Raw genomic sequence first — 20,303 nt, 5'->3', positions numbered from 1 at the left:
TCGAGTGTATTAGAAAGATTCCTATTAACGCAGTTATTTCCATTAGTTAAATTAATTAAAGAACAAAAAGAGACGAAAGGACAAAGAATGAGATGCTTATGGAGTCTATTTCAAGATGTTCGACATTCCTCGTTACCTTTGACGAAAAAAAAAAAGAAAAAAAATAATAAAAAATCACCTTGAACGACTCGAACAAATTTTTAAATGGTAAAATTACGATAATTTTATTTATAACGCGTTTTAATTTTTATATATGGAGAGAATAATGCCTTTGTACGATGAGTCGAAGAGTTATTTATCAAAGAGAATACACCACGAGAAATAAAACACGAACGTATTCCGTATATTTTTTGATTTATCCTTTTGAAATTCAACGTGAGAACTAACCTTCCTTTTTTACTTTTACGATCAACACCTCGTTACAGATAAATTATAAGTCGGACTGTTTCATTTGTACAAAAAGTTACTTTATGATAAATGACAAAAAAATCACACATGTTATAATGTGCAGAAAAGTGTGTAATGTAAATATATCCAATGTTATGTACAAAATTTTCAATTAATAACGCATTAAATCGAGTTTAAAAGTACGCGAACGAGTTTACTCTGTGTTGTTAGTATTCACCAACGTAAATAGTATTTGAAAGATCAGTTGTTGTCACGATAAAAGTTACTTCGGTACATGTATACACTTGCTAGTCAATATATTCGCATTAAATTTATAGGTTATATGATTGATATGCGCATTATTTGCTAGCGAAAGGGTTCGTTTAAATTCATATATTATCGTTTGTTCATACTTTTACCCAATCAGGTGTGAAAATGTATGTTTTCGTTAGTAAAGATTAACATTTCATTACTTATGAATAATATTTACCTTATTAAATTATTCTGCATCCACCAAAAACAAACCACTTTTAATCACGTTTATCGAAACACGCGTCCTATTGCAAGTGAAATCCGATAGAGCGAGAAAAAATGGCGCCAATTATAAATGACGAGTTTTTTAAGACGCGATGAATAATAAATCGAGATAATGTTCGAGTCTTTCGATTAATCTTTAACTTAATACTTAAAAATAATATAATTTTATCGAAACAAGGAATAAACAAACAAAAACGATTATTTAAATTGAATAAAAATTTTACACTTGTCGTATTTCAAACGTAAAGATAATTTAATCCAAATTGTTATAGTTTTTGACTAACTTACTTGTATACCGCATTCATTTTCGCAGGCAAGCAACAGAGGCTTTCGATCAGGATATTTTGTGCGAAATTGACATCGAAAGTTTTCAGCATACCACGCGAGCACCTTTTCTTTACCACTGACGGTATGGTAACTATTTGGAAGTGTTTTTAGGTACAGATCTTTTCTGACATCGACTTCAGGCCAACATAATTTGACCAAACATAATTCTTGTTGTACTTCCTTTATCAATTGCTTTGTTATTAGAAGAGTACTTTCGTATTTCTCTGATTCGTCTGATCTAGATTCTTCTCCTTCCTCTGTAGTTACACTTTCATAACCTTCAAATTCTATCGCCTCGGCGTTTTCGTCCATTGTACTTAAAAAATGGACAGTTCAAATAGTAAATGACGAACGTTTTATTACAATTTTACACGATTAAATAAGCTACGGTGTTTACTCGTATCACAAGATGTCCGGATTCAAATCGAACTTCTGTCGGACGATGTTTGTTGTCATAGCGACGTACGATGTCGCAGTTTCTCTGTGGCTCGCGTAGAGGCAGCACGTGTCGGTCTAACCTCTCGCACAATTTCACATTTTTCTTTCTAATTAACGCATAAAGTAGTAACTACAAGTATTTTTTAACTTGTTATACGTAATCAACAACATTGTTGGAAACAAAAGTGTGAATTTTTGTGCAATAGTGAAACTGTGGATAATAGACGATTCATCGCTTGGCTTGTGTACTTTGCTGCCTGAAACAAGATGGCGTACGTGACAAGGACTCGTCGTCCTGATATCTATGAGAAGAAACACGAAGTACGTACACTTTAATTATTAAAAATATATCGGTGATAGATAAATTAAGTTGAAATTTTGAAAGCAATGACATAGGAACATCACTTACCTACTTATTTAACTTCCGGTACTTTTAAATTTCAATATTTTTAACACACTACGTAAATGTACTCCAACACTTTTTCAGTTTACACGATTTATTAGTTGTTATTTAACTTAATTTATTATCACAATTTTACTTAGTCAATTAATCGAATAATCGATGATGAGATACACTTTGTCATTATTGAAAGTATTTGATCGTTATCTGCACAAAAGTATCATGTAATTTAACAATATTTTGTGCAAAAAGCAGCATGCAATGATAAGCGTTACAATTTTATTAATAAAAACTCGTCACATACATATCATTGGTATAAAACATACGCATTATTAGAACAAAAATACATACAAGCTGTAGTAACGACGTTTCACTACGGTATATATATTTTATTTATAAACTATAAATATAACAAATCGGATCGATTTCTTTGTAATATGTAACAAAACCAATGGAACTGAAAGATATAGTTACATGAATATATTATATCGTTTAGAAATGATTGCGTTTCCTTTTCTTTTTTTTTTTTTTTCATCAAATTTATGCGATTAGGTTTAAAATTTTATCGTAATTTCTTTACGCGTCTTCGAGTCAATTGACCTTCTTTCTTACACGTGGATTTCTTTCTTATATTAAATGAAAAATTCCATCCGTCTTTCTTCTCTCAAATTTCGCGTCATGGTTTTTATATGTTACACACGAGGGTCGATAGAAAAATCGACGATCGATTGAAAAGCAATTTTAATTTGCATCGTTAGAATCTTGTCGCCACTTTTGAGCTGCTTCCCGTCTGGCATCGGGAACTAACTGCGATTGCATTCCACCTAAAACGTTACTAGTCGCTTCCGTAGCCAAAATAATCGGCTTTACGACTGTTGGCGGTATTTGTCTTAACACACCACCTACAGCACCAGAGACTCCTTTTTGTTCGTGTTCTTCGCTGGCTACACGAACTAATTGATTCGCGGTTTCACCCAAACCCTAGCCAATCATTAATATCGATTAGATGTTTATACTTTTTCTATACTGTTATACATTTATATGTATACACATAAAATATTTCACCTCTTTTACTAGCATATAAGCGTTAGCCATTCCTTCTCGAATATCCAATGGCTGACTGTATCTTTTTCGACGACCTTTCTGTCCTTTACTTTTACGTCTTACACTGGGACCAGGACTGACCATGTCATAAGCCGTTTCAGCAGTACTTTGTATAGCGTGAATCAATCTAGAAGTTAATTCCAATGCTGCCATTGCAGTAGACGTAGTAAAGCTATTCGCGCCTCGTTGCAATCCCCTAATGATTCTACCATCTTTTTGATATTGCTCGATGGGTAACCAAAACAAATCTCGTATACCTTGAACTGTAATGAGAAATAAATGATTGTACTTGAATCTTCTATATCGATATAACTAGAACAATGTGTATACTTACACAATTGTACCAATGAATGCATAGGACCAACACCGCCAAGTAAACTTGGAAGTTGATTCTTCTTGATGTCTTGCAACCATTCAGAAAGTAAAAACGATATAAGTTTATCGAATCCCAGAAGTCCGTGTCGATGTGTTAACCTTTTCAGTCTTAGCTCAGAACAATTCAATTGTGCCAGACCCATTAGAAGGCCTGCTAATGGTCCATGAGTGAGATCTACACGCTTTCCATGATAATCTAATCTAACAAGGACTTCTGGAGAAAATATCACGCTCCTGATTAAACAAAGAAAACATGAATTTAGTATATTAGACGATTACAAAAAATAGCTTTACACTTACCTAAAATATATTGGTTGACAGTCCTCGTGGGTCTCATGGGTCGGTTTCGTTTTCACTTTATTTTCTTTAACCATTAATTCATCTTCTAGAAGTATTAATAAATTTGGATCTATATTATCGCTTTGGGAAGTATTCGTTGGCGTTGATGCATTAGGCGCAGAATCATTCACGCTCATAACAGGTGGATGATGCGTTGGTGTCCCTTGCTTGGATACAGGGGATGATTGAGGGTTGTTGGGTGTACTAGAATTCTCTTGAGTTTGCTTTGAACCACCACCCAATTCGTTGAAAAACTCTATCAAGAACAATAGGCTGTCTTGATCAATATTTAGACGTAAAGGCAGTAGGCTGAGCTTTAAACAACATTCCTGAGAACTTAATTTTGGATCCGGTCTCACGTGAACTGCTTTCATGGCAAACATATTCGCATGAGATTGTTTAGGTCTCGCTTCGCTACTGTACTGATATAAGAATTTGTTGATGTGCGAGGACGCCAATCTGTCTCTAATTTCTATCTCGCTTACTAGTAAGATTTGTCTTGCTGCCTCGGTAGTGTTCTCTGGATAGACTTCGTGTTGAAAGCGTACTTTATTTAGTTGAAGTTCCATGAGAACGTCGTGTCGGCGACCAGGGCCTCCCAACGCTTGCCATTCGGTACTTTCTTTACATCTTCCTCGCGGTGAATTTGGTACACTTTCAAAATGTACCTCGTTCGGATTGGATTTATTGAAAGTAACTCCATCGCACCATAATCTATTTCTATAAAAAACAAAAGAGGAGAATTGTGTCATACAACGAGACGTTCAATTACCTTATACAATTTGATATACACACTTTTCTTGAGCCGTTGCGTTTGAACGGTACGCATTATCGTTGATAACAACTTGCTTTTTCATTGCGGATTGCGACGGTTTCTCGAAATCTTTCCCTCCGTACATGTGCCAAATCAGTGTCATTTCGCACAGGGTGTACCTTAAAATTGGAGCTGGGAAATGTCGTGGTGCTTTAAGTAAATCAGTTTTACCGAGTGGAACCGCGAAATGATTATCGATTATCCTTAAAGATTCTTGACAAAGCCAACGAACTTCTGGTACCCCGTGTCTAGGCATGATTCCTGTACCCGCCTCTTCTCCTAATATACAAAAATCCTCGTTAGGATCCTCAACCTCTATATTACATTCCGGCTTGGCACATTGTTCAGGACTTTTACACATTTCAGGTACTGTTTGCGTAGCAGGATGAGACTCGTCGGGAAAGAAAAATACTTCCACCTGATTCTCAGTTGTCAATGTATTGCCATCTACGTTCGAAGACGTTCCTTCAACAAAATTATTACCAGTTAGCTACTCGATCTTCATTTTATTATATTATTTAAAACTACCTTTCACAGTCTCTTCCATCGCTTCCTCCATCAAAGTATTTACACGTTCAACTTGACTTTTGCTTAGAGTATTGATACTCTCATCACCGAGGAGACTTTCCTCGTCCCCGGAACTCGGTACGGTGCACATGCTTTCGGCGTTTTCTGTGTTAGGTATCAGGTCTCCATCGTTCGCGAAATAAGTTAGCAATTGAATAAGAGCTCGACCAGAATCTGAACACGTTCGAACATGGAGAACGTTATTGCTTGCCCTTAAATCGACTCTAGGTGCTCCACCGCACATTTTATCGTTCAGCCTTAACGACAATTCAAACAGTCCTACATCCATTACGCAAACGTAATCCTGTTTTAGATTAACGTGTTTTCCTATTTTATTAGATATGAATAAGGCAATATCTTCCGCTATAAAACGTAACGTCGAAGTGTTCGTTTGTGCGGCAATGTTGCTAGATACGCTAAAGTTTCCGAGGGTAACCACTGACCTTAGTGGTAGATGAAGCGGCCTAAAATTAAATGAATATCCTGATTGTTTTACTAGTCATTTGCAAATGTTATTCGAATTTAATGAAATAAAAACCTATAATCAACTGCGCAATCCCAAAGGTGTAGATGTAATTCCGTTAAAATTCCTGGTGGAGAATAACCGGCAACTGGATGATCGGCTACGTCCAAACAATCTGTTAACTGCGTGAACCATGATGTACCGGTGATGCACATTCTGTGTCTTAATGTAGCATTCGATATGCCTACTGCTACTCTGAAAGTCTGTTTAAAACAGTACATAATTATTGCATCGATTATAAAAATTAGCCTAGTATATATACCTTGATACGATGAGTTTGATGGGAAGCCTGTATTCTTATAGCAAGCTTCACCATGTCATTGAAATTGTTATTTAATCCCGCTACAGTTGCAGATGGTTCACTTTTATATATAGCGTGTTTACAATGTTGCGGAGTAACGCTATTAATAGGTCTCAATGAAGGTGGTTGCGACGGAGTCGTCATTAATCCACAATGATCCAAAGACACGTATTTAATCATAGCACAAACGTAACCCAAATTTGAATTTCCTCTGTACGAAGATACCGAAAATATTGTTGCATCCTCCAGTCGGATGATCAGTTCTCCTTGTTGTCCAGGAATAACATTGCGCATTGAATCACGAACAGGAGTATACATGCATAAAAGACCTTGATCTATATTCAAAAATAGCGCTAATTTACTCTGACCATTTCTCGATATCTTATTCTGATGTTGTCTGTAACTCTTGTCAGCAGCCGAATGAAATATACCCTCTTCGTCCGAGTCCGAATCGGAATCATACTGTATTCCACTCTTACACGTGCTAAATCTAAAAATACATAAATCGACATATTTTCTTGTCGAGCACGAAACAATTGCAAGCATACCGCTTACCTAGGATATACAGATTCTTGTAACAAAGTAGACGCTAAATCGAGACCTATATGACTTTCCATGTGCGTACTGTACTTTGGCCTTGGTGCCGAAGGTTCCCATAAAAAAAGATCGGTATTAAATCTGTTGTACAGCAGTTCATAGAGACGTTTAGATGGTATTTGGACGGAAACACATGGAAAGTTGATTTCCAATTGAATCCTAGAACTATGGAAGCCATCGTCCATAAACTCCATCATTTCTTCTCGACTACCTGGTATGATTAGTTCTTCGCCCTCTCTATTAAAATACCAGCATTAAATGTTACCCCATTTTATTAACAAATTGAACGATTCTATCGAACAAACCTTTGCTCTAAATCATCCTTGTCGCCCGGTGCATAGGGTCTGGAATGAGGTGTATCGGACTCGTGAATAATACGTTTCGAACTGAACGGCGATGGTTGATGTTTAGGCGCATTTTCCAAAGTTTCATCCAAGCTTGAGTCAGGTTCTCCTTCCGAACTATCCTCCAACTGACCACTCATACGTTGCGAATAAATTGTAATAACTACTCTAGCCCAACCGAATCCTTCGTTCACTTGCTCGCACGATGCATTATTCTTCTCGTCGGTAGTAACTTTCCCTATGTTTATCGGTGTGTCTGTCTCAGTTTCTGCATAGGAGAATAATAATTTTCGGAATTGAATTTCGTGCTTGGTAAAGTTTCTCACGGAGGGAGAAAGTTTCCTCATAGTAGAGCGAATTTGTGCATCAGTCAGTTTCAAAATCATATAGTCTGGTCTTACTGATCTTTTCCACCATGGGGCTCGATTCATATCGTGCAACGGTCTTAAATCTGGTATTGGAAACCTATTTTTAAATCATTATCCATTAAACACCACAAAGTCTCGAGTCTCGTTCTTCTTTTAATATCCTTTACGTATACGTTACCTTAATTTTATTGTACATTGAGATGAAGTTACATTTATAACAACTGCGGAATCTGACACAGTGGGGCTTTCCACAGCTTGATAAAACAATGTTTGCTGATTCTAAAAGTTACAAAATCAAATAGAAGCGAAGATTCATTAATAGTAGTTAATAACGATGATTGGCAACTTACAAGATTTCTATCGTTAGATATTGGATTACAAACGCAGATAGGCTGTGGATTAAGTAGAGCACATATTCTATCTACAATGGTTATATCCACCTCACTTTTACACGGTTCCATATCAATGCTAAAAAAAAAAAAATGTATAAGTATTTACGATGATTCTTTAATAAGCATTAAAAGATACATACAGACGCACTTACTCAATGTTTGTGCGTGGATGCGCACATTTCGCTACGTAATGCGTATTTTCAATAGACACCACGTGTTTAAATTTCATTTTAAAGTCTGTTTTGTTAGTAAAACCAAAATTCGTTGAACCTTCTTTAGCAAATGTAAGTAATTCTACGTATTCGGTTGGCGGAGTTCCGTTTGTACAAGTACTATTTGAATCGATTAAACATTCTACAATTTCTAGACTAGCTAAAGTTAACGTTCCAGATACCGAAGACAATAACGTAGTAGTTTTTTCTCTGCCTTCGATGACAAGCGGCGCAGCAAGTAGCCTATAATTAATGTCGGAGGATTGATTAACACTTTTGACTTTTTTCACATTTATTATTACTTGCATGCCAATCTACACACCTAATGTGACTTAAATGACAAGCATCCAATAGTACTTTAGATGCTTTATCAAAATCTTTATTTCCGTATCCTCCAGCTGCAAACATTCCTAGCTGTTTGAAAAATTCTTCAGCCGAATTCTTCATTTGCTGTATACTAGAACACGTTAAGCCACCCCCTTCCACGCATGTAGTCAATATATCTTCATGCAATAGAACAACTGCTATGGATGATACTCTCACGTGAAAATGAGATGTTTCTGCAGACATACTGTTATCCACACTGTGTCTGTGTTTTTGTTGTTTCGGTAAATTTGTTGATGAACTTTTTAAACTAATGCTACTAGCTGATATACTTCCATCCATGCTAACATTATTGCTTGTGATTGAATCACTCATCGATGTAGATCCCGGTAATCGCATCGGTAAAAATTCATCTTCATTATCAGATTCATCCAAAGATGCTGTTGACCAACCTTGTGTATGCCTTAGATCCTACAAATGATTTAAATTGTTTAATTTAGAATATTTTATTTATTTTCTGTATCTTCTATTACCATAATACGTAATCCTTGATTCGGATGTATTTGATGGATAAGTTCTCGTTCTACACGATTGAAATCGCTACCAGCCATAGGTTTTTCGGTGCAAGTTCTTGGTGCAACGTTACTAACATCTTCCAAATCTGGGGATGCAAGTCCGTGCCCAAGTTCCAATAAAACGTGTACCTGCCGCGGGCTTAGAAACGAAGTAAAAGATCCCAGTGTTACTTCTAATTCTACCTGAAGTAATTAGTTCTCCTTTACTTTGTGCCAAACACATTATAATGCAGTGGCATTATGTTTTCATTTCTTTTTATTCAATTAGCTTTTACCTTTGGCCCTGAAACGCCCTCTCCTTGTTTCAATTTCAACCTTATTTCCTGTCTGCCTGCTAACTTGGCAAATATTATAGGTTTTGATTCGCTTAAGTTGTTAATAAAATTCCCATCTGGAGGAGTTTGCATATTTTGATTGGGAGATATTTGAGCAGAAGAAAATTGACCGTCTGAATTCTGTAGAAAAAATATTTCACAAAATTTTCCTTCTCTTTCTTGTCATATTTTTTATATAGTAATTCTAATAAATAAAAAATTACTTTGGAATCTGGTGTTGAACCTCTGCTTGTTGTAATGATACTCCTAGAGAAAGTTCTTGCACGCGATGGAAATTCGTCTGTGTGAAAAGTCACTCCCTCTAAATAAAATCGTTTTGTTGCGAACGCTGATATAATATATCCTTTTGTCGATTGACTAGGATCTAACGAAGTATTGCTCGGATCCAAGCCCGCTTCATCTGAATATTCAAGATTTTTTATACACATTTCTATTGCAACTCCTGTTGAAGAATCAAGTGGCACATGTTCCAAACGTATTACAGTATCTATAAATCTGACTTTCACTCTACATAAAACTGAAAAGAAAAAACATGATTTCATATTCCAACAATTTTATCATCAACTCCGATACATTGCCTAGAAACTCTTACTCGAATCTATTGTTTGTGCAAATAATTCTACTCCTTCCAAAGGCTGTGAATTTCCAGCATTATTTGCATCTTCTTGTAAGCATTCTTGTGCAAGTTGCATACTAGATGTCATGGAACTCCACATAGATTCAAACATCGAAGTTCCTGTTTCTGTTCTTTGTCTAGGCTGAACTGTTAACCTTAGACCAGTTACTTCCACGTAACTAGCTTCGCTAAGTAAAGCTGACCATGGTATGCTAACAGACATTTCTGCTACAAAACCGTCAACAAATTCTAATGGAAGATGTTGTTGCTCTCCCATCTCATTCAATGCCTGTTACAAAATTTACATTTAATTTAGCATGTAGTTTATTAAATTTTAATAAACTATAGTTTCTTTCCTTTTCAATTGCTACAAATAACATATTCGATACAAGAAAGATCAAACATGAAGTATCTATTCTTATAAGCGATTGGTGTATCTTTATTGCTTTTTCTTGAGAGCTAACAAAGAGCTATGAAACAAAGAAAATGACAGTACCTGTACATCAAGGCTGACATTGGTTACACGACCAGTTCCATTGTAAAGATCTACAGTAAGCTGGTCCAATGTCAGCTTTTCCTCCAAAAATTGGCCAAGATATCTCTGTAAGAGATATCTGCAGGCCCGTTTTTTTATCCCTTGTGACCAGGGAATGCATCCCAGCCAAGACATTTTATTCCCACGTTTGACAATCTAGTCTAAGAAAGACATGGGATTTTTCAATGGATCTCTCCTCATACGTGTTTTATTAGGCCTGTTATACGAGGAAATTAGAAGCAAAACAATTTATCCACGTGAATTTCATCTTTCTAACACGTGTCCACTCTGGTACAATGATCCTTAACATAATATGTACGATGATTCGAATGTAACGGGGTTCTAGCTGCGTAATGTTTTCCTCTGCGTGCACTACATACACATGCATACACGCATTGCACACTTATACAAAAATCTGACCAGCAGACCAGTAGACAAACACTGAAACGAAACACTGGTCCCTCATTGACTGAAATCAGCTGACTTTGAAGAAAGACGCACGAATCTTTGTTTTTTTAATCCCCTTTCACTTTTTCTCTATCAATGTATATATTTCGTTCTCCATTTCTATCGTGTTTGATTAGAAATCTGACCAAATTAAGCTAATTTTATTTTCTCCTTTATTCATGCATACGATTCGCGTATATTTTTTCGAACAAGTAGAATAACGTATAAAATTATATACTGACAAATCCGAAATGTTATTGTCTTTTCGTCAGCAGCTTTTAAAATGAAAAAATGATTTCATCTTGATTAATTATGCAACGTATAAAATGTCTGTAACTTCATTTTTATTTTAATATTATCATATAATTTGCATACATGTATACATGTAAAAAGAGAGAAGCGTTGATGGGTTTAATATTCATCGAACAGTAAAATATTGCAGTTTGAATCGGTGTATTTTAATGAAAAGTAAAAAAAAAAAGAAAGGATATTGCAAATTTCACTGTTTACATTACATTTTTTTTAAATGCGCCGTATAAGAAAACAACGATCGCGCACTTGTCTTTTTTGTGCAATTGTAGTTATTAGATTTGTTCTGGTATTTTCTTATCAATATCACGCTTCAAACAAAATTTTTCTTGATTAAAAAAAGCTTGTTTGAATAAGATATTTCAAAAATTGATCGATCCGAGGAAGAATGTAATTTGAAAGGTTTTCCACCCTGGTTGTATCTATATTCATGCTGGTTTTTGCGTATAGTTTACTGATGAGTTCAGATATGTGGTGATTGGGCGATCTGTCAGAAAGATTATTTAACAGTTCGCTATAAATTGGTTCAGAATTGAATTTTTTAATTCTGCAATCGTATTGTGGATTATAAATTTCCTTCTGTCACTTGTAAGATGGCGTTAACAAATATCTTACTTCTCAGTCAAATATCTGGATATGTAGTTGCTCTTATTTTGTCACTTTGTATTATTATACCTATGAGTTTACATCAGGATGAATTTAGGTAGTTGTAATATGTTAAATAAAACGTTATAAGCAATGTTAGGATATTTATGCAACAAATTGCATGATGTGTTGTTACTGTCTGTTCGCAGAGGACATTGTCTATTATTCTCGACAGGAACTTGGCAAGAGACAGATGGTCAGTTTATAGTAAACTGGGCCCGACAAGCTTATTGTAACTATACAATATTTGTTGGTTTGGTGTTGCTAATAACATCCGCGATACAAATCTATCGACTTTCTATATTTATGTACCGTGGAGAGGATAGTTCCTTTCTGTCTGCATTCATAGATGTTGTCAGTTCAATAATTCTTACAATAATCACATTGGTTGCTGCAATCATTATTACGCTTGGGTTTATGACCTGGTGCCAATGTATGACAAAAAGATTTCCATCGTGTGAATTAGCAGCTGGAAATGACATTGATAAAGCTGATGGAATAGATACATCTGGTTTTCACATTGAATTAGGAGCAGCCCAATTTGGAACATGGACTAGTTTATCAATTTGGGTTGGTTTATCAGTATTTGCAGTATTAAAATTATTAAGATATCATCAATTAGAAAATATGAAAGTTTCAATGTATAGAGAAAGACAAAGATTAATAGAGGCTGCCAGAAGCAATGAAATTCAAGAATCAACATAGAAATATGAATGAAAATGTAAAATTTAATGTTAAGATAGTAGTATTTTTTTATCTAACTAACTCTTCTGAAGAAATATTTATATCTTATGAAATCAGTTTTCCAAACGCACACTTTATAATGGATATAATTAAAGTAACATATCTTGACCTAAAATAACTTTGCTATTTATTAAATACTCTAATGACTATAATCATTCAAGTAAAAAATTATATATTAAAATGAAAAGTTTTGTTTTGTAAATATAATTTACTAGATAATTTTTTTACCTTTATACATATCAAGGCTGTAGAAAATTATAATCCTCAGTTTTCATAACTAGTATTAAAATTTACAGTAGTAAGTTTATTTTATTTAATTTAAATAACGTCGAATATATTAAAATATAACGTATTTTATTGTTGTATTATATTTTTGTGGATTCATTTAAATAATTTACATAAAGAAATGTTAAACCCAACAAAGATAAAAGTATACAATTATCACATGTACATAAATTAAGAACTTCGTGTTATAAACAAACTTACTTAATTAGTTAAGAAATATATTTTGTAAATATGTATATTATATATTCTCATAATATATTCAAATCGTAATATATTTGTTGATTGTACTGAAACAACTAAATGAACATATAGCTCTTTGCAAGAAACTTTTCTTATATACAAAAAATCAAATTATTTCCCTGCACATTCCAAGAGCATTTCTACGACTTCCCACAGGACATTGTGGCCGTTTAGGTACTTGAATTATTATAAATGGTGCAACATCTACTGGTATACATTTCAATTCAAAAGTAGTCTCATTTACACCTAACACTCCATCAGGAGCACAAGGACCACCCATAGTTCTTAATGGATAACAAGTATCATTGTATGGTACTAATCCATCTTCCAAGCAAGGATTGTTTACACATTTTGGTACTGCCTCATTTTGAGGAAGTATTACATAATTTCGTGGTGCGCAAGGTCCCTGTCTATAAGCTTCATGGCAACTATCGCTTAATGGAAAATATAGAAATCTGGGTCTACAATCGCATACCCATGCACTATTATTTCCTTCTCCAGGATAAAGGAGCATATTTTTGGGACACCGATCTGGTACAAATACTGGAATACGTTCTGTTATCTATAGCAAAAATTAAACATATTCCTTTCAATGCTAACTTTTATTGTTATGCTGTAATATTCAAGTATAATTACCGTTGCATTGTTGCCACTGACATGAGATGTCTCTTCATCATCAGGAAATACAATATCTTGACCAGATGTTACGTAATTCCATATTATCAATATAATGCCAAATATTACCCACTTCATCTTATGTGTGTGATGTTATACAATTTTTGTGGTTGTATAAAACTGTAACACAAGTGAATTTTTGTTAAAATAGGTTATTTAAATCTTAATTTATCAACAAGACTAACTTACATTATCAAATATTTCTTAATTTATTGGTGAAGACAGATAACACTGTATCTTTAATATGCTATATGTCATTCAATGACCTGTTATGACCCTGAGTTCTCAAGGACAACCATAGTTGAATAAAACAAGAATATTAAAATCAGTAACCAATCATTACTAAGCATTTAAAATGAATTGACATTCTCCTCCTAGTGTTTTTAAATGTATAATTAATTTTTTTTTTTTTTTTTTCAAAAAATAGCAAACAGAAAAAGGTAATTCAAATATAAAAACAATTAAATGGAAAAATAGATTCCTTTTATTTAATTCAGCAATGTTTAAACATCTTCTTCCTCCAAATATAACTGATAAGTTCTCCTAATATCACCTGCACTTAACTGAAATGAACATTGTTCATATTCTGGCCAAGATTGAAATTCCACAAATAGATCATAAATTTGCCTAGGGTTTAAATCACCAAATTCCGTGAATATATTGTAATTTAGCGCTATTAATTTTATACCACAACCTGGAACTAGATTTCTAGAAATTTTGTTTAATAACAAAAACATTGTAGTATCTTAAAATAAATACATAGTATTTTATTTTCATAGTAACACTTACTCTAATGTGGGTATCACTCTGGTGTTTGGTTTATAAAAACTATATCGAACGAAATGCCAAAAGTATATCAAATTTTTCTTTGTTTTAAATAATGTAAAAAGATCAGGCTTTGGTTCTATTTTAATAACATTAAGTACACTACTGTCATCCTTTGTTACTCTCTTTCTTTTTGCCTCCTTACTTTTATATTGTGGTATAAATGCTTTTCTATCCACTGTTCCATAAATTTCATAATTAAATAATATATTAAACATAATATAAAGAGTTGTTGATCTTTCAATACATGTGAATTTCTGAAAAATAAACTGATATTTAATAAGATTTTAACATGATTAACATGAATAAACTGCAATATTATTTTAGTCCTTTAATCCAAATAATAAACTATGAACTAATAAGTTTTCAGAAGCTTTGAAACAAAGATACTAACATCACATGTAGATGATGGTATTGCAAGATAAAAGATTGGTCTTCCAAACATGGTTAAACCTGTTTGAAATATTGTACTCAGTATTAAATGCCTTATGAAAACACTTTTTGATGTTGTTCCAATTACTTGCATGCAACTTTCTTCTTCCCATTTTCTCTGTTGTACATTGTTTATTAATTTATATATAATATCACTATGTACAGAAACTCCAGTCAACATCTTTGATATATTAAATAGGTTTAATTTTGTAATACTAAGTTGATTGGGAAATTTTGTACATAAATTATTTAGATGAATCCAATATTCAGAGCTATTTTCAAATAAATGTATAAATGGTACACCAATTTTAAATAATTCTTCTGTTAAGTAACCAAAACCTGGATTTGCTTCAACTACATGGTACATGTTTTTTAATAAATCATCTTTAATTAATGTAACAAACTTTTTAGCTACTTCAGGATTTGTTAAATATAAATCTGTATTTTTTCTACTTGGTGAAGAATCTTTTGAAGCGATATCTTCAACTTCTGCATCAAAGTTTTGTGTTAATGAACGTATTGGTAGATTTTGATTATTATTGCTTTCTTTTGTATCTAAATTCTTTGTGTTTGTTGAATCTGTTGTATAATGCATCCATTGAACTGAAGACAAAATATATTTGTTTACCACATGAAGAACACAATTACTAAACAATGTTCGTGGTGTACAAATTTTTGGTAACCCCATCAAATTTTTGTATATCATTGTTGATTGCTTTTCATTTGTTATTTTTTAGCAGTCACCGTCTTCAATCCTATTAACCTATAAAAACACATGAGTTTTTAAGGTTAATGCACTTTATATAATGTATATAAAAGTATACATATACATATGTATATATATAATTTACATAGTACCTGTAGCCTAATGAATTTAATTTCGCTGAACTTTTCTGTAAAATCATTACTTCTTCCTCTCATTTTAATTAATTACAATATTGCGTGTACACAATAAGGGCTAATTAATATGAGGAAGGAACTCTCTGTCAATATATATCAAAGAAATACATCAAGATATCATATCAAAATTTGAAGATATCGAATAATCAAATAAGTATTTTTATTATCTTTCTAAGAAAGTGTACGCGTCATGCAACTAAAATGTTTATACAGACGAATCGTGTAGACTTTGTACGTGGCTGATTATACAAATTTACTTTGTTATAACATTATATCCTGATTCTTCACGCTTTTGTAAGTGTTTTTTTTTCATATTTCATCTTTTTACTAATTAGTTTTCCCTTTCTAATTCAGTAATATTATTTTTTTTTTAACAGTTACACTAATTAGTGATTATTGTTGCATATTTCTTTGTGTAATAAAAATATAAATTTAACAATAATTTACTAAATTAAATATGTTGTTATAAATCAAAGAACTGTGAAAAATAAAATTCATTGCTATATTTTATATTTCCTTGTATTATTTGATACAACCTTGGAAAATAGTACCTACTTTCTAAGTTTTTTATTATAATCTTTTTGTAGTTTGTGATTCAGAACAATAATGCGTGCAGCATATTTAAAGCATTGTTAATGAGAGATAAGAGTATTCGTTGTTGTAAGAGGACAGTATCAATATCTGTAAATATTAAAGAGAAATTTAAAAAATGGCACAAAGTGCTTTGCTACTATCAAGAATAGTGGCCCATTCTATAACTGCTACAGTGAGAGCAGGTAAAATTATAAGAGATGTTATGAATCATGGATGTCTAAATATAGTAGAAAAAGGCAAAGATGATTTACAAACTGAAGCTGATCGTTGTGCTCAAAGGTGTATTATTGCTTCATTAAGTCATCAGTTTCCAAACATCACCATTATTGGTGAAGAAGAACCATCTAATTGCGAAGTGCCATCTGAGTGGATTGTAACAGAGGCAGATCCAGAAGTATTAAAATTACAGTTACCAGCTCATTTGGAAAATATTGATGCTAAAGATGTGTGCATTTGGGTAGATCCTTTGGATGGTATACATAAATCTTATTTATCTTTAATTAATTTATGAGGATACATTTTAAGGGAAGTTAATATTGCAGGAACATCAGAATATACACAAGGTTTTGTAGAACATGTTACTGTTCTGGTAGGGGTAGCAATTGGAAAAAGAGCAGTGGGAGGTGTGATTCATCAACCATACTATAAAAATCCTGAAAATGATGTTTTAGGACGGACTCTATGGGGTATTAATGGTGTAGGATTCGGTGGATTTACACCAGCTGTAGCACCAGCTGGAAAAAGAATAGTTACTACTACACGGTATGATTTAGTATGGAATTGATTTTTGTCAAATAATAATGATTTATTATCCTTTCAGTTCACATTCAGATAGTAATGTTCAAGCAGCTATAAATGCTTTATGTCCAGATGAGGTTGTACGCGTTGGTGGTGCAGGATATAAGGTAATCTATTCATATTGCATACAATTTATTTATTTCAATTGCATCAGCATTGTTACTTTCTTTTATAGGTAATACTTTTAATGGAAGGGAAGGCCCATGCTTATGTGTTTGCCAGTAAAGGTTGTAAAAGATGGGATACCTGTGCACCTGAGGCAATTCTTCATGCTATTGGTGGTACATTAACTGATTTTTATGGAGACCGATATTCGTACAATGCGGAGACACCATACCCAAACGTAAAAGGTGTATTGGCTACTGCTCCCGGCGAAATTCACCAGTGGTATTTGAATAAGATACCAGATGAAGTGAAACAAAAATTGAAACAATAATGTACGTAGTCTTACGCATAAAAAGCGATTTAATTTATATTTACATAAATTATCGAAATATCCTGATAATATGACTAGAGTGGAAAGTCCTTAGAAAGGATTTCCTAAAAATTTCAAATTCTGTATAAGTAAAAATTGAGTTGTTAAAAAAATGTTTCGACAAAAGTTTATAAATATTATTTTAGTTGTTAATCGTTTCGTGTTTTTCTTGTCATTTTTAAAACAAATGTAAAGTAAGAACATATCTTTCTTTTCGAGCTTATCAATACTTATAGCTTCGACTTAAGTGCGTCGCGAAGTTCACGGCGCAAAATTTTTCCTGATGCGGTTTTGGGAATATTCTCGATAAACTTGATGCCGCCTCGTAATCGTTTATGGTTTGATACGCGTTCTGTAACATTTTTTTTTATTAGTAAGAAATGAAGGAATTCAATTTGCAAAACTTACCATTTACAAATTTATTGACATCTTCAGCTGTTATATTAGATCCTTCCTGTTTAACAATAAAAGCAGTTGGTAGCTCCCCTGCTTCCTCATGTGGTAATCCAATAACTGCTGCATCTTTAATTCCAGGACATGATAATAATACTGTTTCTAGTTCAGCTGGTGGAACTTGAAATCCTTTATATTTAATGAGTTCCTTTAAACGATCTATGATATAGAAATAACCCTGTTCATCATAATATCCTATATCTCCTGAATGTAACCATCCATCTTTATCAATTGTTGCTGCTGTAGCTAGTTCATCATTGCAATATCCTTTCATTATTAAATTCCCTTTGAAACATAATTCTCCGGCATTGTTTGGTCCTAAGGCTTGACCAGAATTACCTTCATTGACTGATATCACTTTACCTAAACATAAAAAAATGTAATAAGAAAGGATTTATGAAATAGGAATTTTCAATGAAGTACCTGAAATTCCTGGAGCTAAGATTCCTATACTTCCATAGTTTGTATTATTATTCGGTGATTTTATTACAGCCAAAGTAGTTTCTGTTAATCCATATCCCTGTTTTATGTTCTTCATGTTTAATCTTCTTGAAACTGTTTTAGCAATTTCTTCTGACAAAGGTGCTGCACCACACCTAATGTAATAAACATTAATCGATGTTAAGTTATAATTAATAATTTGATGTGATTTCAAATTGAACTTACCACATCTCTTGAATACTAGACAAATCATATTTGTCTACAATAGGATGCTTTGCTAAAAACACCATAAGCGGTGGTACAACCGTTAGATATCCTATTTTATACTTTTCTATTGTACGTAAAAACATTTTTTCGTCAAAACGTGGAAGAATGACGCTTTTATTCCCAAAAGTTAGTCTCACGAGTAGTACAGAAAAAGAGTATGCATGGAAAAATGGTAATAAAGCTAAAGTTGTCACATTGTTATTTACAATATCAGGTGATGATATCGCAAAGTGTCTTATCACAGTTAAAAAATTTTTATCCGTTAACATGACTCCTTTTGGCAATCCAGTAGTGCCACTAGAACATGCAATGACTGCTACATGATCGTTAATATCAGTTGAATAAGCATGGAAATTATTATCAACAGTTATGTTTGATGTGAAATCATTAATATTTGGTAACTTATTATCTGGGGATTCTGTTAACATTATTAGTTTTGGCAACCAAAATAACTGAGAAGCAACTTTACAGACATTCTTTGCTCCAAGTAGTGATACAAAAATATATTTTGGTTTAGATATATTCAATGCATGTTTCAATTCTCTTTCTGTATAAAGTGGATTCAATGGACAAACAGTAACACCCAAATAAAATGCAGCACATACTGGTATGCAAAATTCTGTATTATTTTCACTACAGATAGCTATACGATCATTTTTTCTTAATCCCTCTTTTTCAAAAGCAATTGCTAACTTCTGACTGGCATCTAGGATTTCTTTAAATGTTTGCTCTTTTCTTGTATAAGCATTTATCTGAAAATATATAATAATAATTAACAAAATAAATGTTGTAATCTGAGTTACAATGAGGGTAATAAAACTGAAAATAATTAAAACTTACTTGTGCTACCCAAGCTCTATGAATACGCAATTGATTTAAGATTAATTGTCCTAAAGATAAGTTTTTGAATTCCAAAATAGGCTCAGGTGGTCCATGTAAAATATTTTTCTCTTGCATGTTGAAGAAGCTTCTATCTTACACATATAATTGAAGAAAATTATGGTCATTACATCATTAAAAGATTGTTACTCTTAATGTATACAAAAAATGAGACTAAAAAATTATTTAAAATATACTCACCTGTTTGCGGAAGCACGAGGACTATCGATGGAAGCAAAATAAATTTAAACGTAGAATTGTATTCGACTACAGATGTTAAATTTCTTAATCGTTTTTTAAATGGAAGATTAAGGGAATTAAGGTATTTAATGCTATTATATGGAGAGCATTTACCCTTAACTATACACTCCTAAGCGGTAAAATAGGGGGGGGAATAATAAAGCAATACAATTATTTTCTTTTCTTATTATACTTTATATTTTTTCTTAATAAATTAAGATTTGACAATGTAATATCAATATAC

General features: G+C 32.9%; 7 protein-coding genes across 16 annotated transcripts in view; 2 read left to right on the top strand and 5 right to left on the bottom strand.

Annotated features, from left to right (window-relative positions):
- The window catches only part of LOC114872955 (dynein regulatory complex subunit 7), an 80,433-nt gene extending 78,179 nt beyond the window's left edge, over nucleotides 1-2,254 (bottom strand). For 5 of the 7 annotated variants that reach the window (XM_046288901.1, XM_029180727.2, XM_046288905.1 and 2 more), the window contains exons 1-2: nucleotides 2,099-2,254; nucleotides 1,213-1,991 (exon numbers count right to left, since the gene is read on the bottom strand). In XM_046288901.1, the coding sequence (XP_046144857.1) occupies nucleotides 1,213-1,563 (351 nt within the window). In that variant the 5' untranslated portion in view covers nucleotides 1,564-1,991; nucleotides 2,099-2,254. Of the gene's footprint in view, nucleotides 1-877; nucleotides 966-1,212; nucleotides 1,992-2,098 lie in introns of those variants that run through there. The other 2 variants (XM_046288902.1, XM_046288906.1) reach the window with 2 other exon arrangements.
- A 100-nt stretch (nucleotides 2,255-2,354) lies between these two features.
- On the bottom strand, nucleotides 2,355-11,084 carry LOC114872954 (autophagy-related protein 2 homolog B). Its single transcript, XM_029180726.2, has 19 exons — nucleotides 10,372-11,084; nucleotides 9,852-10,164; nucleotides 9,463-9,776; nucleotides 9,200-9,379; nucleotides 8,883-9,107; nucleotides 8,348-8,820; nucleotides 7,966-8,268; nucleotides 7,772-7,889; nucleotides 7,600-7,700; nucleotides 7,015-7,518; nucleotides 6,668-6,946; nucleotides 6,074-6,602; nucleotides 5,827-6,014; nucleotides 5,250-5,752; nucleotides 4,703-5,186; nucleotides 3,869-4,627; nucleotides 3,528-3,802; nucleotides 3,155-3,456; nucleotides 2,355-3,070 (listed from the first exon to the last, which is right to left on the bottom strand). Exons 1-19 carry the CDS (start codon nucleotides 10,543-10,545, stop codon nucleotides 2,831-2,833), a joined length of 6,264 nt encoding a protein of 2,087 aa, XP_029036559.2. The 5' UTR covers nucleotides 10,546-11,084; the 3' UTR covers nucleotides 2,355-2,830.
- Nucleotides 11,085-11,607: 523 nt separating this feature from the next.
- On the top strand, nucleotides 11,608-13,166 carry LOC114872963 (transmembrane protein 179). The gene is made up of 2 exons (XM_029180746.2): nucleotides 11,608-11,869; nucleotides 11,961-13,166. The coding sequence occupies exons 1-2, from the start codon at nucleotides 11,760-11,762 to the stop codon at nucleotides 12,514-12,516; spliced, it is 666 nt and encodes a 221-aa protein (XP_029036579.1). The 5' UTR covers nucleotides 11,608-11,759; the 3' UTR covers nucleotides 12,517-13,166.
- LOC114872964 lies at nucleotides 12,893-14,118 on the bottom strand. The gene is made up of 3 exons (XM_029180747.2): nucleotides 13,945-14,118; nucleotides 13,717-13,875; nucleotides 12,893-13,642 (listed from the first exon to the last, which is right to left on the bottom strand). Exons 2-3 carry the CDS (start codon nucleotides 13,831-13,833, stop codon nucleotides 13,187-13,189), a joined length of 573 nt encoding a protein of 190 aa, XP_029036580.1. The 5' UTR covers nucleotides 13,834-13,875; nucleotides 13,945-14,118; the 3' UTR covers nucleotides 12,893-13,186.
- Nucleotides 14,046-15,961, bottom strand: LOC114872959 (dimethyladenosine transferase 2, mitochondrial). 2 transcript variants are annotated; one of them, XM_029180739.1, is made up of 5 exons: nucleotides 15,871-15,961; nucleotides 14,975-15,775; nucleotides 14,545-14,837; nucleotides 14,237-14,463; nucleotides 14,046-14,129 (listed from the first exon to the last, which is right to left on the bottom strand). In XM_029180739.1, exons 2-4 carry the CDS (start codon nucleotides 15,716-15,718, stop codon nucleotides 14,259-14,261), a joined length of 1,242 nt encoding a protein of 413 aa, XP_029036572.1. In that variant the 5' UTR covers nucleotides 15,719-15,775; nucleotides 15,871-15,961; the 3' UTR covers nucleotides 14,046-14,129; nucleotides 14,237-14,258. The 2 variants fall into 2 exon arrangements, with proteins under 2 accessions (XP_029036572.1, XP_029036573.1); XM_029180740.1 differs by lacking the exon at nucleotides 14,046-14,129 and having other exon boundaries at nucleotides 14,217-14,463.
- On the top strand, nucleotides 14,541-17,932 carry LOC114872961 (3'(2'),5'-bisphosphate nucleotidase 1). 2 transcript variants are annotated; one of them, XM_029180744.2, is made up of 5 exons: nucleotides 14,541-14,606; nucleotides 16,500-16,979; nucleotides 17,049-17,268; nucleotides 17,327-17,411; nucleotides 17,480-17,932. In XM_029180744.2, the coding sequence occupies exons 2-5, from the start codon at nucleotides 16,622-16,624 to the stop codon at nucleotides 17,738-17,740; spliced, it is 924 nt and encodes a 307-aa protein (XP_029036577.1). In that variant the 5' UTR covers nucleotides 14,541-14,606; nucleotides 16,500-16,621; the 3' UTR covers nucleotides 17,741-17,932. The 2 variants fall into 2 exon arrangements, with proteins under 2 accessions (XP_029036577.1, XP_029036575.1); XM_029180742.2 differs by lacking the exon at nucleotides 14,541-14,606 and adding an exon at nucleotides 15,884-16,206.
- Nucleotides 17,743-20,220, bottom strand: LOC114872956 (luciferin 4-monooxygenase). 2 transcript variants are annotated; one of them, XM_029180733.2, is made up of 6 exons: nucleotides 20,021-20,220; nucleotides 19,781-19,914; nucleotides 18,899-19,692; nucleotides 18,656-18,828; nucleotides 18,188-18,595; nucleotides 17,743-18,131 (listed from the first exon to the last, which is right to left on the bottom strand). In XM_029180733.2, the coding sequence occupies exons 2-6, from the start codon at nucleotides 19,895-19,897 to the stop codon at nucleotides 18,010-18,012; spliced, it is 1,614 nt and encodes a 537-aa protein (XP_029036566.2). In that variant the 5' UTR covers nucleotides 19,898-19,914; nucleotides 20,021-20,220; the 3' UTR covers nucleotides 17,743-18,009. The 2 variants fall into 2 exon arrangements, with proteins under 2 accessions (XP_029036566.2, XP_029036567.2); XM_029180734.2 differs by having other exon boundaries at nucleotides 19,781-19,910.
- Nucleotides 20,221-20,303: the final 83 nt, after the last annotated feature.

Source organism: Osmia bicornis, chromosome 15 (assembly GCF_907164935.1).
Source record: "Osmia bicornis bicornis chromosome 15, iOsmBic2.1, whole genome shotgun sequence".
NCBI classification, from domain to species: Eukaryota; Metazoa; Arthropoda; class Insecta; order Hymenoptera; family Megachilidae; genus Osmia; species Osmia bicornis.
Note: the sequence above shows the minus strand (reverse complement) of the source record. Positions and strands in the feature narration are given on the sequence as shown.